Source organism: Hippoglossus hippoglossus, chromosome 4 (genome assembly GCF_009819705.1).
Source record: "Hippoglossus hippoglossus isolate fHipHip1 chromosome 4, fHipHip1.pri, whole genome shotgun sequence".
Taxonomy (NCBI): Eukaryota; Metazoa; Chordata; class Actinopteri; order Pleuronectiformes; family Pleuronectidae; genus Hippoglossus; species Hippoglossus hippoglossus.
The window spans coordinates 27,420,553-27,439,033 of record NC_047154.1 but is presented as its reverse complement, the minus strand read 5'-3'; the positions used below and the strand labels follow the sequence as shown (position 1 = coordinate 27,439,033).

General features: G+C 42.5%; 1 protein-coding gene across 3 annotated transcripts; it reads left to right on the top strand.

Annotated features, from left to right (window-relative positions):
• The first annotated feature begins 4,349 nt into the window (after window positions 1–4,349).
• On the top strand, window positions 4,350–18,268 carry prrx1b (paired related homeobox 1b). Of its 3 annotated transcripts, none has more exons than XM_034583279.1 (5): window positions 4,350–5,076; window positions 10,738–10,913; window positions 13,237–13,418; window positions 16,255–16,314; window positions 17,427–18,268. In XM_034583279.1, exons 1-5 carry the CDS (start codon window positions 4,830–4,832, stop codon window positions 17,482–17,484), a joined length of 723 nt encoding a protein of 240 aa, XP_034439170.1. In that variant the 5' UTR covers window positions 4,350–4,829; the 3' UTR covers window positions 17,485–18,268. The 3 variants fall into 3 exon arrangements, with proteins under 3 accessions (XP_034439170.1, XP_034439168.1, XP_034439169.1); XM_034583277.1 differs by having other exon boundaries at window positions 4,353–5,076; window positions 16,255–16,320; window positions 17,429–18,268; XM_034583278.1 differs by having other exon boundaries at window positions 4,354–5,076; window positions 16,255–16,320; window positions 17,377–18,268.
• The last annotated feature ends 213 nt before the right edge of the window (window positions 18,269–18,481 follow it).

Here is an 18,481-nt window from a genome sequence, read left to right as displayed (position 1 = left end):
GAGAACGCGTCACTACAAAACCAAATGTTCTGCAGTCCCAATATTTACATGTTGTAGTTTTCATATTTATCACAGGAGAGGTTCTACTCACGCATTTACTTTTAAATATCATTTTAAAGCTGTAGCTGATTTTCATTCAGTTTAATCTACAACTAGAATGGAGAGCGTATCCCTCCGCCACCGCCAGCAGTCCTGCACGATCATCTAGTTCCCATCGGGGGAATTTAAAGACAACAGGGGAAATGATTTATTTGTCTTCGAACATTGTGAGAGAAAGTGAACAAGATAATCTGATCTGCCTTTTTAAAGTCTTTTCCTCAAGAACCATCGCACCACCAGGTTAGGGAAGAAATAACTTTGTAGTTTGATGCTAAGAAATCAGCCAATCAAACGGAGACAGGTGAAAACCTGTTCCATCTATAAAGTAATAACTAGCACTGTCGTATAAACACAAACAAAATACATCATTAAACAACATGTGGGATTATACTTTTGGATTATTCATATTTATCCAAACTCAACCAGACAAAAATCTGTTTCAGACATGAGCTGAAGTCTGAAGTTCTGCAGGTTCTGTCTGTGAGAACAAACGTCTGAGTCAGTGTCTCTGGACATCTTCTGGATCTGCTCCTGCTGCCTCCTGGTAAAAACTCTGGAACATGTCAGAGTGAGTCCATGAAGAACACAAACATCTCAGGATGAAGAAGACGTACACATAGAAGACGAAGACGTGAACTTGGAAGGACGAGGAGGTTCCAGAGCTTTAGGTGATGAGGGCCGACGCTCTGTTGTTTGGCTGAAGGTTCTGACGCTCGGTGAAACGATGAACCTCCATGTGTGATGAGATCCTCTCACCTGTAACTCACTCTTCACCTGGAGGGTCGGCAGGTTCTCATGGGTTCACGTCTCTTCCCTGCTCAGACTTTCAGTCCTGACGCGACGAGCAGAGTCTCTGGAGTCTTATGATCCGGTTCCTCTTCAGACCCGTTTAGTGAATTCTGCATCTGTGCAGTTTAAACGTGAACCAGGGTAAAAATCCTCCTTAAGATTGATGTGGTGCAGGAAGTGGAAGCTGAGCCCAGAAGCGTCCTGACCAGCGACTGTAACGCTGACATGTGGGGACGTTAAGAACCGCTTGGTTTGGATTAAAGCAGCAGATACAAACAGTTTGTGGAACAGATAGAAAATAAAACGCTGCCTCTGAAGAAATGACACTGACGTGTTGGCAGCGGGACGCAAGGCCACTTAAAGGTTAAACAGGAAGTGACACCATGAGGTTTCCTCCCACTGCTCAACATGTCGTTAATGATCCAATCATCTGAAGAGTCAGGCCTCACAGCAACGTGCTGTTTTGATTCGTCTGCTGTGTCTAATGTGTGCGTAAAGTAGCTTTATTTTGAAAAAACAAAGCTTGAACTAGTTTGTATTAAATTCAGTTTGTTTGCAGTTTGCAGGAAACGTGACTGAACCTTAGTTTGTTTGTTTGAACACAACTTGTCTAATAATCGAATTCAAGCAGAACCTGAAACTCATTTTCTAAGAGGAAGTTTGTTTGTCACACAAACTGCTGAACAGATTCCAGTGAACGTGGTGGGAGGAGGGAACACGAGGCAGGAAACAGCTTCTACATGCTCCAGGATGTTTTTAGATCTTCAACATTGCAAGATAGAACTTTTTTCAAATATGTTTTCACCAATTTCTTAGAAGGTAATTCACGAATCTTGTTGAAAGGAAATGAGACATTTAAGAGACTGTATCTGTGAGTGTGTTTGATTTGGTTTGGATCCAAACTAAAATCTGGATCCAGTGAATTTAGATGTTTCACAAACTGATAACTAGCAGCGATGTGGAGCTGAGATCACGTGGATTCAGAATCCACACGTTTTATGAGTCTTCAGTCGTGTTACAGATTCCAGGAGCTGTTGGGCCCTGACGGAGGTTTGAGCTCGACTGAGAGACGTTCTCCTTCGTTTGTCTCCATTTTGTTTCCTGGTAAAGTTGTGTTGCATTTATTCAGTGATGTGTTGTGACGAGGGCAGAGTTTGGGGGTTGGGGGGGGGGGCCGGCAGTGACGTGGGCCTCATGTCTGAACTCAAACCAGGATCTGAAAGTTCTCTCAGATGATCCTGAAATCATGTTTTCACATGATTCTACTTCAAACTGATTCTACTGTGGATCCTCAGGCTTTTATCCGTTCATACACCGACCGTCATGTTTTTATCTCTTTGTGTTCGTCCTCTCCGTCAAACATCTGTTGTCTGTAAACGTGCTCGATAATAATCAGATTTGACTTCACGGAAAATTAAATTCATCGATGTCGGATCTTTTTCAGGATGATTCCGAAGCTGCTGATTTAAACCTCCTGATGTTATTCAACCGAAACAAAACCCAATTTTTCTAAATGAACTCGAGCGTTAACATGGTCGTGGTGACGTGGGCGTTTAGCTGCAGGACGGCGTTTTCCTCTGAGAGGAGTTTGGACGTTTCCTCTCGCCGCTGACGAACTGCAGCAGCGAGACGCAGAGTTTCACATGGAGCTCTGAACAAAGACTGGAGGCTCCGGAGGAGACGACTGAGAGTCTGAGACGTGGGGAGGCCGGTTTTTTCTCTCTGCCTTTTCCTTTTTGCCCGAGCTGGCACCGGAATGGACTTGTAGGCAGGAAAAGAGAATCTGGGGGAAAACTAATGATGAAAAAGTCGACTCTATCCCTGCGCCTTCATTAAATACATGGAAAGACCGAGAGAAGCACATCTGGATTCAATCTGCTTCCCTTTGATGGCATCAAGTGTTCTTTTCCCAGATCAGGGGGCTGGAAGCTACGGGATGTCTACTATGGCAGCTCGGAGCCCAGAGTCGACTCCTGCCATCTGAACGCACGAACCCCCCCCCCCCCACCCCCCCCACCCCCACCCCGTCACCCCCCATCACCTCCACCATCCAACTCCCTCCTTCAGCCCCCGCCTCCCCCACCTCCGCCCTAACCCAGCTCAGCAACAGCTCAGGACCAAGAAGACTTTACTTTCATTTTCAGAGACTTTTCCTGCTCTTCACTTCACAGGGAAACTTTTTTCAGACTGTTGAAAAAGAAAAATATGACCCAGAAAATCTGCTCTGGTTCGAGTGAGGCTCCAAATACTTCTGGTTTGTGGTCGGTTAAAACAAAGTAAACGTTGTGACCCATCATCGGGAGTTACGACTTGTTACAGGCGTCCAAAGAGGGATTTTCCTTCTCCTTTGAAGAACCTGAGCAGATTGATCTGTTAATCTGACTGTGATACCACTTCACTTTCTCTCTCTGCTCAGAGGACACTGATTGTCCACAGTCAGTTGGTGACGGTGGAAAGTCCCGTGGATCCTTCGGCTCTGTGATCAGGACCGAGGTTTATCTGACGTTAGCGACACGTTATTAGCTCGATATATATTTGTAACGTACAGAGCGACTCCTTCGTCTCTGGAGTCTGTTTCCAACATGTCTGCCTGAATCCGTCCCACAGCTCCACTTGTCATTGTGAAGCGTACAGTCGTCTTTAAACAGGCGAGTGCACACGTTAAATGATCTTCCCACTCAGCTTCAGTGTTAAAGGTCCAATGAGGAGCCGCATCAAACTGCTGCGATGTGGACGCTCACTTTTAATAAACTTTGAACAAACAGACGACCTGAGCTCGGACTCATCAACGCAAATGAAACATCAGTGAATTCACGTACGATATTTCCTTTGTGTCACTTCACCTCAGAAAGAGAAGCTGCACCAGCGTCCCCACAGGAAACAGACGGGTTCAGAACCCTTTCAAACCAGTGACTCCTCTGTGGCCGGAGACGTTTGACTCATTTAACCCTTTTTAAACGATTTCCATGGATAATGTCAAAAGATACGCTGACAAACACAGGGGCCCCCGGGGGCCGGACGCAGAGTCTGCATGAAGTTACTAATTCATTTTACATTTTTAAAGAATGTTGCTTTGACAGTTTGGTCTCATGTGGACCAACTTGTGGTCAGAGTCGATGGTTGCACACACACACACACACACACACACACACTCATTAAGGGCCGGAAGGGGGTTTTTTGGGGGGGGGGGCACAGGCGATGGGGGCCTGTGAAACGTCAGACACAGTATAAAGGCATCGCCACGTAATTGTGGGTCTTCTATTAGTGTGTAAGAGTGTGTGTCCACCCTCTGCAGGGAGAGAGAGAGAGAGAGAGAGAGAGAGAGAGAGAGAGAGAGAGACAGAGACACACACAGAGGGAGGGGGGGAGGGAGGGAGAGAGAGAGAGAGAGAGAGAGAGAGAGAGGGAGAGAGAGAGACCCAGAGAGAGAGAGAGAGAGAGAGAGAGAGGTGCGGCACTAACGTCCAGCCTCCTCTCCTCTAAGCTGCGGTGGAACGAACTTTACGCGCACACGGAGCTTTGCGCATCTGGTCACCATCATCATCATCATCATCATCATCATCATCGGCAGCAGCAGCAGCAGCGCGTCCTGCTCAGAAGTGAATCCACCAGAGAAGGAACACAGCTCTTCCTCTTCTCCTCCTCTTCTTCTCCTCCTCTGGAACCTCTCGTGTCGGACCCGCAGGAGGAAGAGGAGCAGTTTCCTGGAGAACTCGCTGCCGGTGCCACGCTCCGCTCCATGGATTGATTGGTTTTGTTCTGGAGACGCAGACGAGGAGAGAGAAGTTTGCAGAAGTTTGTTTGCGCCTCGGCTCCGCTGCTGGTCTGGATTTGAACACGAAGACCCGGGTCTGGTCTGTGGACGCGCTGCGTTTCTGCACGCACGGATCTACTCGGTTCTTCTTCTGTGTCCGCGTTTCGCGCAGTTCCCCTCTTGCGTCATGACTTCTAGCTACGCGCACGTGATGGACAGGCAAGCGACGCTATCAAACCGCCTGGAGAGTCCGATCACGTCGAACCTGGACACGCTGCAGGCCAAGAAGAACTTCTCCGTCAGCCACCTGCTGGATCTGGAGGAGGCCGGGGAGATGGTGGGCAGCCAGGCCGACGAGGGTGTCGGGGAGGCGGGGAGGAGTATGCTGGAGTCCCCGGGGCTGACGAGCGGGAGCGACACGACCCAGCAGGAGAGTAAGTTACCGACAGAGGCTGAAACCGGAGTGAGACCAGATCTAGTGATGAATGTGTGTAAATCAGATCTGTGCGTAATGAAGCTCCATCTTCTCACCTGGTTCCACTGAACGCGTCCTCGCAGCGCATGGATGGATCCGCGCGCACGGGAGAAGGAATCACTTAGTCCCCCCCCCCCCCCCCCCCTCTCTCCAAACAGCCATTAATTAACCATTAACAGTGTGATGTCACTTTGGGGCTGACGGTCAGTGAAGGAGCCCGCGCGTCAAACCGCTCATCCTCCATAACCACGAGGTTTATAACCTGTGGAAATACTAAATTCAAGGCCGCGGTTTTATTCTGAAAACACACAGAGCGAGTCACGCGACGACTGCGCCACGTGCGCGTTAGTTTCTGGATTCACGTGTGAAATGAATCGTAATAAAAGCGACGGGTTTTAGTTGCTCCGAGGAAACGAGGCGAATGAGTCCGAGTTTGGTGAGTTCAGAGGCGGCTACTGATCCCAGAGCAGCCGCCGGAGAAGAGGGAACTACCAGAAGAGAGCAGAATGTAGAATAAACCAGGTGAAGACTCGGGTGAGTTTAACTCGAGTTAAAGTGTCACGTGTTGGACGAAGAGCAGAAAGTCCAACAGAACAGAAAGGTTCCTCTGACTCCGGTGTTATTGTTGGTTTTGAAATGTGCTGCAGGAAGTTCGGGTCACGTCGTTAATTCTCGGTTCTTCTCGACCTGTCAAACTCTTTCACAACATCGGAGCCGAGCCGTTTGTCATCATTAGCGCGCGAGTCTCAATTAACGAGGACAAATCTGCAGAAAATCTTTAATCAGCAGAAACATTTTTACCTTTATTGTGAAATGTTGACGAGAAGGTTCATTACATCATTACAAGATTTTACTGAATTACGCAGTCAGTATTTTTAATTTTTAATTTATTGACGTTAAAGCAACATTTTAAATCAATTTTTACTAAAATCCACCAACTCATACAAATACATGTTCATTGATTCCAGAGGAAATAAAAGGACTTTTTATTATGAAACAGCAGAAATGATCAACTTATATTTTATTCTTGTAGAATCAATAATCGCTGCTCTGCACTTATGACTTTGGACATTAATTAACTTTGGCTGATTGTTGCTAATGAGCTCGGCTTCATCCACGTGTTGGTCTCACCAGGAGGATGAAGATGATGAAGATGAGGCTGAAGAAGCGGCTCTGATCGAATAGTTTTAATTATCAACCAACAGATTTGAATCAAAATCTTCCTGAACACGCAGAAAAAAAGAAAAAAACATTCTGAAGGTTTTAAAAATATAATTTACTTAAATTTCTGTTTGGATTTTATTTAGATTTAATTTCGTCCACCTCGGAAATTCACTTAATTCGAATTTTACTATTTATTTATTAAATATAATTAAAGTGAAGATCAGCGTGTTGAGTGAAACCTGCAGAGTCAAATTTCTACTTCCAACAATAACTGTTTATTAGTTTCAATTTAATTTTAAAGAAATAAAGGTTAAAAGAAACATTTAAATTCTATACTTTAATTTTGTCATGTTCTGCCACTAAAAGTGATATAAATCAAAATAACTTAACAGTAATTTAACAATAATAATAACTGTATTTTATTAAATACCTCTCTTCCTCCCCAAAATATATTTTTACATTTATTTGCTGCTGCAGTTTTTTGTGGTGAAGCCTCAAACAGGCAGAATCATCACGTGCGTCCCGGTTTTCATTTCACGTCTTTCTCTGGGTTCGGTGGGAAATCAACATTTTGTCTGAGGGGAAATGTTTGAGGGGAAATCTGCGTTTTCAGCTGCAGTTTAACTTCTCTGCTCTTTTTTTTATCTTCCAATTAAAAACTGAGTTTAAGACTGAAACTGCAGATTAATTAAAAAAAAATCAAGACTCAAACTGAGAAAATAAAAAGATTCAGAGATTTGTGTGGTAAAATAAATGAATTTAAAAAGTGTCGTAAACCAAACATCAAAACAGCAGGAACATCATTTATTTAAAAACTCCACACTTTGAATTTCAGGTTCTGGTGATTTACTTTCGTATTTTCTACTTTTCCTCAAATAATTTTGAGAAGGAAAATGTTTCATTTGTTTAGAGGCTTTATATTAAATTGTATAACAGGTAGAAACTCAATGTGCTGATTTAAATGGAATAAAGCAGCAACACATCGGCCGGAGGAAGAATAACCTTTAAATAAAATACAAGAAAGTTATAGTTCATATCATTACTTTAAAAAAAGATCAATCATGAGATAAATCTGAGGAACCAAAAATCTGCTTTTGAGCCTGAATATATTTTAAAGATTTTCAAAAAGAGAAGACGAAGAAAAATTAAAACTTGTTGCTTTTGTTTCGTGAAAAACTGAACATTTCTTTTTTTCAGTTAAATTTAATTTAAAATTCTCGTCTGAAATAATCAGAAGAAACAAATCACTTTTCAGTGAAAGTGTTCACGTGTTAGAGGATTAATTTTAATTAAAGGTCAAAGGGTAAAAAGATTATGAAGCTCAGCAGTTCTTAAATTTACGCCCGATCACTTTGAACCTGAACGCATCACTAACTTAACAGTCTTAAAAAAGCAAAGATTTATTTTATACTCGAGACTTTTAATTTAATTTAATTTAATATATTTTATAAACTTCACTCAGGTTAAAGATAGAAAACTGTTTCCACCTTTAATGGTCTTAAATAAGATTTTCATTATGTTCCCTCTGACTTAATGTCTGTGTCTCTATAACAAATTACAATAAAGACAGATATTATAATTATAGAAAAAGATTTACAGCATAAAGACAGAATGAAAATATATAGGAGTAATATAGAGAAAACATAGAAAGAAAACATCAGGTCTGAGGGGAGAATACAAATAACAGAAAAAAGATTTAATCAGCTGTAATAAAATTCATTAAATAATGAGAAACGTTTCTTCTTTTTCATCAAATTATGTGAAATTATTCAAACTTTTCACCAATTTCCTGTAAAAATAGTGAATAAAGTAAAAAAACCTTTGAATGAAAACATATACGTGAAATCAGACATTTTTAAACACAAGGTAATAAAAGTACAGATTTTAGTTTGAAAGACAAAACGATGGAAACTATCGATCATTTCATTTTCAATCTGTTTATACTTGTTGACTCTCAGCTGCCTCCTGATTGGCTGAGGCTGTGGAGGGAGTGTGGGGGGGTCTCATTAGACCCCATGTTGACAGCAAAACAAACAACAATGACACACACACACACACACACACACACACACACACACACACACACACACACACTGTTTCATGGAGAAGATGCTGCAGTGTGTGTGTGTGTGTAGTAAATGTTGTGTGTCGTGGTTGTTTAGCATTCAAATCTTTAAACGTTTAAATCCGAGCTTTACGTCTCATGTGACCGGTCACATGTCTGAGTCGACCTGATGTCTCAGGGTTTCAAACGTACGAATACGATGTATTTTTAAATGAATTATTATCTGAGTGAGACACATTCACTTTAAATCTCTTCAGCTTCAGACTCTCGTCGTCCTCAGGATATTTATCTATTTTCCATTCGCTGAAGAAAACCATGAGATTTGAGGGAAAGCTGCAGAAAACTCCTCAAAGTAAAAATATAATTTAATATAATAAGAAAATGACATTTTCACTTCCATGATAAATCTTATTAAAAACAAGCACATGATGCTGCCAAGTAGTAAATATATTTATATTAGATGTTAAAATATTTAATTTGTCTCCAGTTTTACTAAATATCAACAACAGAAAACGATGATTAGAGATTTAACGTCTTTCACAAACAAGCTCAGTGAAAACAAGTGAGAAGAAACAAGAAAAACACGAGACAGGAAACAATGATTCTAGATGTTGTGTTGAAATAACAACCAAAAGTTTCCAAAACAGAACCAGCAACACACACACACACACACACACACACACACACACACACACACACACACGAAGACACACACACACACACACACACACACACACACACACACACACACACACACACACACACACACACACACACAATTTAAAACCAGAATCTGTAGACGTGAAAATATGAATAACAGCTCCTTAAAGTGTAAATACTCAAAAGACGAGTGTGAATGTACTGTGGGCCTGTGTGTGTCTGTGTGTGTCTGTGTGTGTGTGTGTGTGTGTGTGTGTGTGTGTGTGCATGCGTGCGTGCGTTAGGCCTGAACATGGATGAGCACATTCTGTTTTCTTTTCTCACTCCTCTGTGAAAGTGTTATTTTGTGGTTTCGTTGTTGCCACAAGGCTCCAACTCACACTCTCACACACTCACACACACACACACCCACAGACACACACCCACAGACACACTCACACACACACACAGACTCACACACACACACACACTCACACACACACCCACAGACACACTGATCTGGAGGGTGTTTCACAGCAGATTTAATTTTATATCGTCTTTTTGCTGAAGAGCTTTTGTTTGTTTGCTCACTTGTGTGTTTGTTTATTAGTGAAGCTGTTTGTTATTGAGGCTGTTTGTGTGTTTGTTGTGTGTCTGTTTGTGTGTTATTGAGGCTGTTTGTGTGCGTGTGTGTCTGTTTGTGTGTTATGGAGGTGGTAGATCAGGGAACAAGTGATTTGTCTTTGCTGAAGATCCCTCATGTTTCACTCGAACTACAAAGTAAATGTGTAAACGTCCATGTTTGTGTGTTTCTGAGCTGAGTTCGGTTTCTGATGAATTTATAATAATCAATAACAATAAGTATGTTTTTCTCTCTGTGATGGAGAATAATTAATTTTTTTGAAGAGCGATGCCACGAATGAATTAATGTAAAAACCCTTTTATTCCAACCTCAAAGTGTCCAACTCTTTTACGTGGGAGGACTGTCCCTTTAAGACGGGACGTGTTTCTGTACTTCTTTGTTATTTCTGCCTTTAATTGATAGTGTGGTCGAGAGAGGAATCATGAGAACAGAGAGAGAGAGAGGAGGAGGACAGAGCTGCGTCAGGTTGGAAACGTCTGTGAAAAACTTCAGATATTTGGATGCATTTTCACGTCAAAGCTTCTCTGACTTTGCGAGTCTCAGCTCCGGAGGTTTGACGGAGAAACTCGATGTTTTACTGAGGGAGAAACGGTTTCGTCTGTTCTCACAGATGAAAAGTAAAATGGCGACTGTAGGTTGGTCCTTGTTCCTCGGCCCCCGTCTCCCATGTGAGAAAGAAGTCATGTAACGTTCTCAAGTATTTTAAAACTTGAACTTGTCGCTGTGAGATATTTCAAATATGACCATTGATTTATTTAGTTTTTTTGGAAAAGAACCGGAGCAGGATTTAAAATCATGAAAGTACAAATCAAACGATTCACATGAAAATGAAACGTGTTCCTCGTCATGATTCCGTTACCGGGATGAACATCAGTGTGTTGAAAGGTGAATGTGAGGAGGCTCTTCAGCCTGAAGCAGCAGGACAAGTCTCTGTCTGTTATTAAACTCTGATGTGTTCCGACACGGAGCTTTAAACTTCTTACTTCTTCATTTGTTTCCCTCCAGCAAAGAAAATAACATCTGAAGCTAAAAACCAAAGCACCTGTGGGCAGAGCTGCACTTTGCTTCACCCGCATGAAGGTTTAACTTGATCTCCTCTTCCTCTGCAGATGAACAGATGAACACGGAGGAGAAGAAGAAGAGGAAGCAGCGCAGGAACAGGACCACCTTCAACAGCAGCCAGCTGCAGGCTCTGGAGCGAGTGTTCGAGAGGACACACTACCCCGACGCCTTCGTCAGGGAGGACCTCGCCCGCCGGGTCAACCTCACCGAGGCCAGAGTCCAGGTAGGAGCGGTGACCTCCCTCAGACCCTCAGCTGCAGGGATTTGATCACATTCAACTGTTGATCAAACAGGAAGTAATACTCCGATTGAACGGTCACCATGGTTACGTAGCAGGAGGAGACCTGAGGACGTTAAACGTGCAGCACAGAAGAAAGGCTTTGTACCTGGTGGGATATTAATGGATCCTGTCTCCTCATCCAATCACATTTAAATTCACTAGATCCACATTTATTATGTTATTATTATTATTATATTATTTATTTGCGTCAAATCCCACCCACTCCTACACATCAGGCCTCAGGTCAGATATCAGTGGAGACGTCTCCTTCACATCCTCCTGGTTTCCTCTGACCTCGTCCTCTCACTGTTCCTCCTGAGTGCAGCAGCAGTTATCAGTCACCACGTTGAGGTTTCATATTAACGCAGCGTCTGATAAGAAGTGGACGACTCCGCTCTGACTCCATCAGACTCCATCAGACTCCATCAGACTCACAGCAGCTCGGGACCACAGCCTGTGAGCAGCTGGTCCCCAGAGGACGTGATTGGATCTGATCAGAAAAGTGGACGTAATGACGTCTCATTTCCTCAGCGGTTTGCAGATCGCTGATACACACCGTGTGAACACACACACACACACACACACACACACACACACACACACACACACACACACACACACAATAATTTCACTATTAAAGGTCACATATATGACATTTTAGTCATTAAGTTATATATGTACGAGAGAGCTCAACAAGTTGCAAATAGAGAAAACAACAACAGAAATGTTTCCATCCCCTCTGAGGAGCAGCAGACTTCAGTAACTTCTCACTGAACTACGGGTTCATCACTTCTTCAACACAAAGATGAGAGACTGATGCTGAGCGGAGACGCTCGTGTGCTCATGTTAGTGCACGTGAGTCTCGACCTGTGTTTTAAACACTGCACGAACGATGGCAGCCATGTTGAGCAGCTGCAGAAGAGACTCGCTGAGCTGCAGTTTGATGAGTTTAAACTCATTTAGTGAGTTACGTGTCTCAGACGCTCACATGATGATGCTTCGTGATTCCAGTTCCCATGACAACGCACGCTGAGCTGCTGGTTGTGTCTACAGGACGATTTCATTGGTCTCCACAGATCAAAGTTAAAGATGTCTCTGTCACTTCAGCTCGTTCTTATCTCACTGATGTTGGTTCAACTGTTTCCGATCAGTTTGGTTTAATGAGTTATTTCCTGATTTTAAAACGGGCGGCGACATCATGATTGACAGCTGAGACTGACTCCTGATTGGTTTAGAGCCTGTTCCCCCCGATCACTGCTGCACAGACTCTGGCTCCAAATGCACAAGATGGCCGCGTCTGTTGGTGTCTGTGATATTTTTGGCTTCATTTGTGGAGGAAGTGGAGACGCGTCGTCCATCTTTATTCAACGTCTGGGCTTCACAAATCTAGTGCGCCATCTAGTGGCAGAGCAGGTTGTGTTTATGACCTTTAAACTGTAAAAATAGGAAGAAACTCTGAGATAAACTGTGAAACTAGAAAGTTCGACTTGACAACACAAGGTCTGAGTCGCTGGTTTTCAACAACGACACAAATAAAAAGACAACTGGGAACATTTCCTGCAGATCGATGTGAATCTATAACGTCTTTTCAGTTTCTCTGGCGTCTCTTTAATCAGCGCAGTGAAAGTATGTGTTCCGTGGGCAGCGTGAGGGGGGGGAGAGGAAACAGTGATGATGGAGGGAGAGAAGCAGCACATCTGTGATTAATGTGAAGCAGAGAGCGATGCAGAAATCCTTTGATAAAAGAGACTTTGGGTCCATTCCTGAGGGCGTGCGTCAGCGGACAGCGAGCCCCTCCGAGCGCTCGCAGCGTCTAATAATGGATTTGATTTCACCACACTGAGGAACAACATTAGCACCCCCCCCCCCCCAGAGGAAGGAGAGAGGGAGGAGTGATGTTTTAAAGAAGCGAGAGATGGCAGAGAATCATCTGGAAGAAAAAACAGAAAAACTTCTGGTCTGTTTGATTTCTTTTTAAATGAATTTTACGACCTCTGTAGCTCCGCTCATGTCGTGTCAGTGAAACAACGACAAACCTTCCAACGCTTAACGACCTCCACTTTAAGAACAGAACTGGTGTCAGTGTTTTCTATCATGTCATGTGATGCATTCATGTTTTCTCTATGACGTCACTAACGATAAAAACAATAGAGACAAAGAGGAAACAACAGGATCAGACTTTAAACATCGCCTGACGAGGTTAAAGTGATTTTAAACGTGTCTGCGTCGAGACGTTGTTCACGTTGTTTCTTCTCTCTGGTTCCAGGTCTGGTTCCAGAACAGGAGAGCTAAGTTCCGCAGGAATGAGCGCGCCATGCTGGCCAGCAAGAACGCCTCGCTCCTCAAGTCTTACTCCGGGGACGTGACGGCGGTGGAGCAGCCGATCGTACCACGCCCTGCGCCACGCCCAAACGACTACCTGTCCTGGGGCAGCGCCGCCCCCTACAGGTAGAGTCCACACTCACATCACCCAGCTACCTGACGTTTCCATTAACACTGAACTGCACCATGAAGATAGATAGATAGATAGATAGATAGATAGAGAGATAGAGAGATAGATAGATAGATAGAAAGATAGATAGAGAGATAGAGAGATAGATAGATAGATAGAAAGATAGAGAGAGAGAGAGAGAGAGATAGATGGATAGAGAGATAGAGAGATAGATAGATAGATAGATAGAAAGAGAGAGAGAGAGAGATAGATGGATAGAGAGATAGATAGATAGATAGAGAGATAGATAGATGGATAGAAAAGGAGTAAAGAAACAAAGGATAGAAGAAAACTGAGGAAAGTAAATAAATTACAGAAAGATCAGAAAATACTAGAAGGAGAAAGAAAGAAAAACTGATTCTCATGTGTCTTCGGTTCAAAAAACACAAGCTGATACCACATAACTGCATGTGAACACACACACACACACACACACACACACACACACACACACACACACACACTCTTATTGTTTCATTTCCTCTTCTTCTACCTGCTCATGTTCTTCATTCTTGGCTCGCTGGTCTTCATCTCCTCTGATCCACCTGGACTCAAACTGACCCTCGGTCATGAGCCGCAGGTCGTTCGACCATCTGTGCCGCGCGGCGTCTCACTCCACCTTTATTTACACGCCCTGAACGTGTGAGAGCACGAGAGGAAGAGGCTGGTGCTTTCTGTTTTCTTTATTATCAACAAATCTGAAAACTCACAGGGAACGACGAGTAAAACACACCAGAGACACACACACATGTTCACACTGTAGTTTATGACACACACACACACACACACACACACACACACACACACACACACACACACACACACACACACACACCTTTGTGACGTGTTTTTAAAGATTCACGATGTCATGAGGAACCAGTGGTGAGCGCCACAGACAGGAAGTAAGCGCCGCAGACAGGAAGTGACCACACGTCACTGGCTTCAGTCTTTTCAGGAGATTTGTTGATAATAAGAAAAAATGTCGACTGATCCTTTGAAATCTGTTCAATCTGTTCTATTCACTCTCTGTCTGACTTTTTAACTCTGAAGCTGCTTCAGTTTCCACTCAAACACAGAAGTTCACGAGCTGAAAGTCGGGTTCTTCATCAGAACCTTTATTTCTAATGTTTCCTTCTTTATTCCACTGACGGTCACTCGTCACTTTGCTGCTTGAAGACAAACGGACCTGTGACTCGTAGCTGTGAATAATCTCATTCTCGTCAAATATTTAATATGAGAAGTATTTCTTTTATAAATTTAGAATTTTAAAAATCAAACAAAATGTGTTAAGTAAAGATACAATAAGTGTTTTCAGAGTATTTGGGCCGTTTTGAAGACAAAAATATTATTTAAGGTCCAAATATGAGAATAAAGATTTAATTTGAGAAAAGTTATTAAAAAAAAAAAATCCTTTAGGAAAAATCCATCTAATAAAATCAATGCTCTGGAGTTTCTCTGTTTGAATCAATCAATTAAACTTTATTTGTCCAGCTCATATTCACAAATCCCAGTTTGTCTCGTGGAGCTGAATCGTCCCAGTCGACTCTGAAGAGACACTTTCCTCTGTCTTCATTAGATTCTCACACGTCTCAAAGTCCTGCTGCTGACGACCACGTGGAGCTGATGAGACAAAACATCAAGGATTTTATTATTTATGAAACTTAAACTGAAGTTTAACTTAACAAGATGCTGCACGTTCCTCATTTAATCACAGAGACAGACTGAACCTCTCATGTTCACCATCGAGCATAACAAGGAGACTAAAGAACTCCATTGTCTTTATTTTATTATCAAAATGTCAGATTTAATTTCTGTTTAAGTGACATTAATTCTCATATCAGACAAACATGTGATTCTAATGAAACTGTTTTTTATTGCATGATTTTTGTTCTATTAGGTTTAAACTCAAACTTTAATACAACAAGCAAAACATTAAATGACACCTTCAGTCTTCTGTGTTTTATGATTTGCAGAATTTCAGTGACAAAGTATTTATGTTTAACTTCAATCGTTACGTGAATTTGATTAAAAGTTCTCACGTTTGACGTTTTGAATAAAATCCTCGTGGATGCTGCTAACGCTCGAACACAGTGAAGCTCAGTCACAGTTATAATAAAATGTGATTTTACCATCACAGTGTATTATTTTGTAGAATCTTTAATGAATTCTATTCTGAGTCAAAGAGACATCATTAGACATTTTTAAATGCGATGATGCTTTACGTCCATAAAGCATCAGTCACTGTTCAGCTGCTTCATATTTGAGCTCTAATGTCCCGAAGCAGCTGTAAAACACTGAAGTCCCAGATACGATCACAAGTGTCTTCTGTCCTTTTCCTTCTGTGTCTCCGAGCTGGACTCGTCCCTCTGACCCTTTTCTTCACTTCAGAGAACTCTCTCCTCACTCACACTAATTGTGTTGAATCAAAACACCCTTTCCGCCGCCGCCTCTCGCGGCGCTCTCCTCTGTGAGCGTGGACGGATCCCGTGACCCCTCTGTCGAGGTGATAATGTGAAAACAAACCGTATTAAATCCAGCGTCGACCCCGTGACCCCTCGCTGCTACACTACACCAGATAATGAACGCTGCACAGAGACGGCGCTCTGCTGGGCAACAGTTCTTGTGACTCTGGTTACGTTGTGATTTACAGTAATCCTCCGTCACGAGACTCGGTGGAAAATGTCCAACCCTCGACGCACAGTTGGGCTGCTGGGCGGGACGCGGGGCGGCGAGGGGACTCTGTTGTGTGAATCCTGCTATGTGCTGCTAACGCTTGTGTATATTATCCTAAAGCTGGTATCCAATGCCGGAGGGGGGGCCAGTACGAGTACCACAGAAAATGATGCCCTCAGAGAACAAGTACGCTTTCACTTTACTACTTCTGCTTCTTCTCCTGTTGTCTGTAAAGAAAGTTCATGTTCTCAAAACTCTGATTTACAAATGTTTTCTGATCATATTTAGTCTGACTTCATTTGTTCATTTTTACTTAAATAGAGTTTATTTATTTTTTTATTGTGTTTTGTCTCTTAATGACTTTAACAGTGTTTTTGCATCTCTGGACTTTTCACCTCTCGTCCTGAAGAGACCTGTAAACACGTGACAAGAGACAAACACGTCCAGTTAGCGCTGGACTCAGCTCCTCTTGTGAAACCTCGACCTGAACCACTGAGAATCTTTTTATAAACGAGTGTTTTCTCTTCTGTTTTCTGCCGTTAACCAGCAGATGACGAAGCTTAAAATATGATTGAGATATAGAATCTGTCAGTGAGCATCTTCTCTGATTGGTCGTGTTGTGTCGACGTTTTAAAACCATTTGATGAATCTTCACACAATGATAAGGAAACGGAAAGTTTTTCTAAATTCTTCTTTCAATGACAAAATTTACTTTTTTATCTTGACAACGTCGTCATGTGAAAATAACAGAATGAAATGATTAATGTGCAGGAGCCGAGGATCAAATAAAGAGGAGAAAAATATACATCTTCCCCTCATCTACCAAATAATCTGCACAAATGTGTGATTGATTTAGTTTCAAACTTAAACAAGTAAATTATTAATTTACACAGAAATAACTGAATTGAGTAAAAAGAGATTAAACAATTAGGACAAAAGACACAAAGCATGAAGATAATAATTATTTGATTTTACTTGATGATTTTAAAGTGGAATTTAATTCTAAAGAAGATTCAAAGAAAAGAAAAGTTTTCTCCAGGTTTGTGAATTAAAAACAAAAGTTTTAATCCAAGAAACTAACGAGAACATTTAACTGTTCGTTACAAACTGAAGTTAAAACGAACCTGATTCTCTAATCGTTCATGTTCTGATGAGTTCAAATGCAAAAACCCTGTTGAAGTTTCTTTGTGTGTTTTGTCCGATGTAGTTTGAATCTCAAGGCTCCTTCTCTTCTTTCCTCAGCCTCAGCTTCAGGTGACGTAACCTTCTCGCCTCTTTTCCTCTCGTCTCTCAGCACCATGGCCACCTACCCGCCCACCTGCTCCAACACCAACACGTCCCAGGGAATGAACATGGCCAACAGCATCGCCAACCTGCGGCTCAAAGCCAAGGAATACAGCTTGAACCAGGTGCCCACGGTCAACTGAGAGGAGGAGGGGGAGGCGAGGGGACGCGGGACCCCCGCGGTCGGACGCCGTCTCCGGGATGAGCATCATCTCACGTGACCTGGACGGCGAAGCCTCCTCTCCTCTCTGATGGAGCCACTTCGATGGCGTTCTACTCCACTTAAAAATGAAGGACACCACGCGGTGTCGGGATTCTGTCCCAGCGTCGCCTTGTTTCTCATCCCGAGCGTCACTGAACTCTTTGTAAAAAAGGCGTCTTGTTGGAAGTTGTAGCTGAATATCTGCGTAGTTTTACTTTTGTGATTGTGACTGAGACGGAGGGCGAGTTTCCCAGAGATCTTTTTCTTTTTCTACCCAGAGGTCTTTGCATCGCCTGAGACTCATGGACGGACCACGTGGATTTGTCTTTGTCCGTCTGCGGTGGAGATAAAAAGACTCAAACTGGGATCAACAACTCTTCTTTTATCATTTTCTTTTTTAAATCAACAACAAAGCGACAAGAACTTTCTGACATTTATGCAAACTTTTTTAAATAGTTGTTTTTTCACATTTCTTTCCATGTTATACCACTGACAATCAAACATTTTCATATAATAGCCCAATATAAAGGAGAAGCTAATGTATTTCTGAAACCAAAACCAGAAGATTCTCCTCATTTCCTATGATATCCTTTATCTGTAACAGAATAAAAACTTGTATATGAATAAAAATGCATTTCAAGCAGTGCAGCCGCTCAGTTTAAAGAGTTTTTACTTTCCCAGTTTGTGTCCTCGAACAAACTCTGACTGGATCTTTACGCCTGGAAGATTTGTGACGAATCATAAGAAAAATATACGATGAGGCCGAAACTCTGCTTCAGGAACTAAAAGAAATAAGTATGTTTATGGTTCAGACCATTTGGAAAGCAAAATGATCCCGGACCTCGTGCACGGCCCATAAAC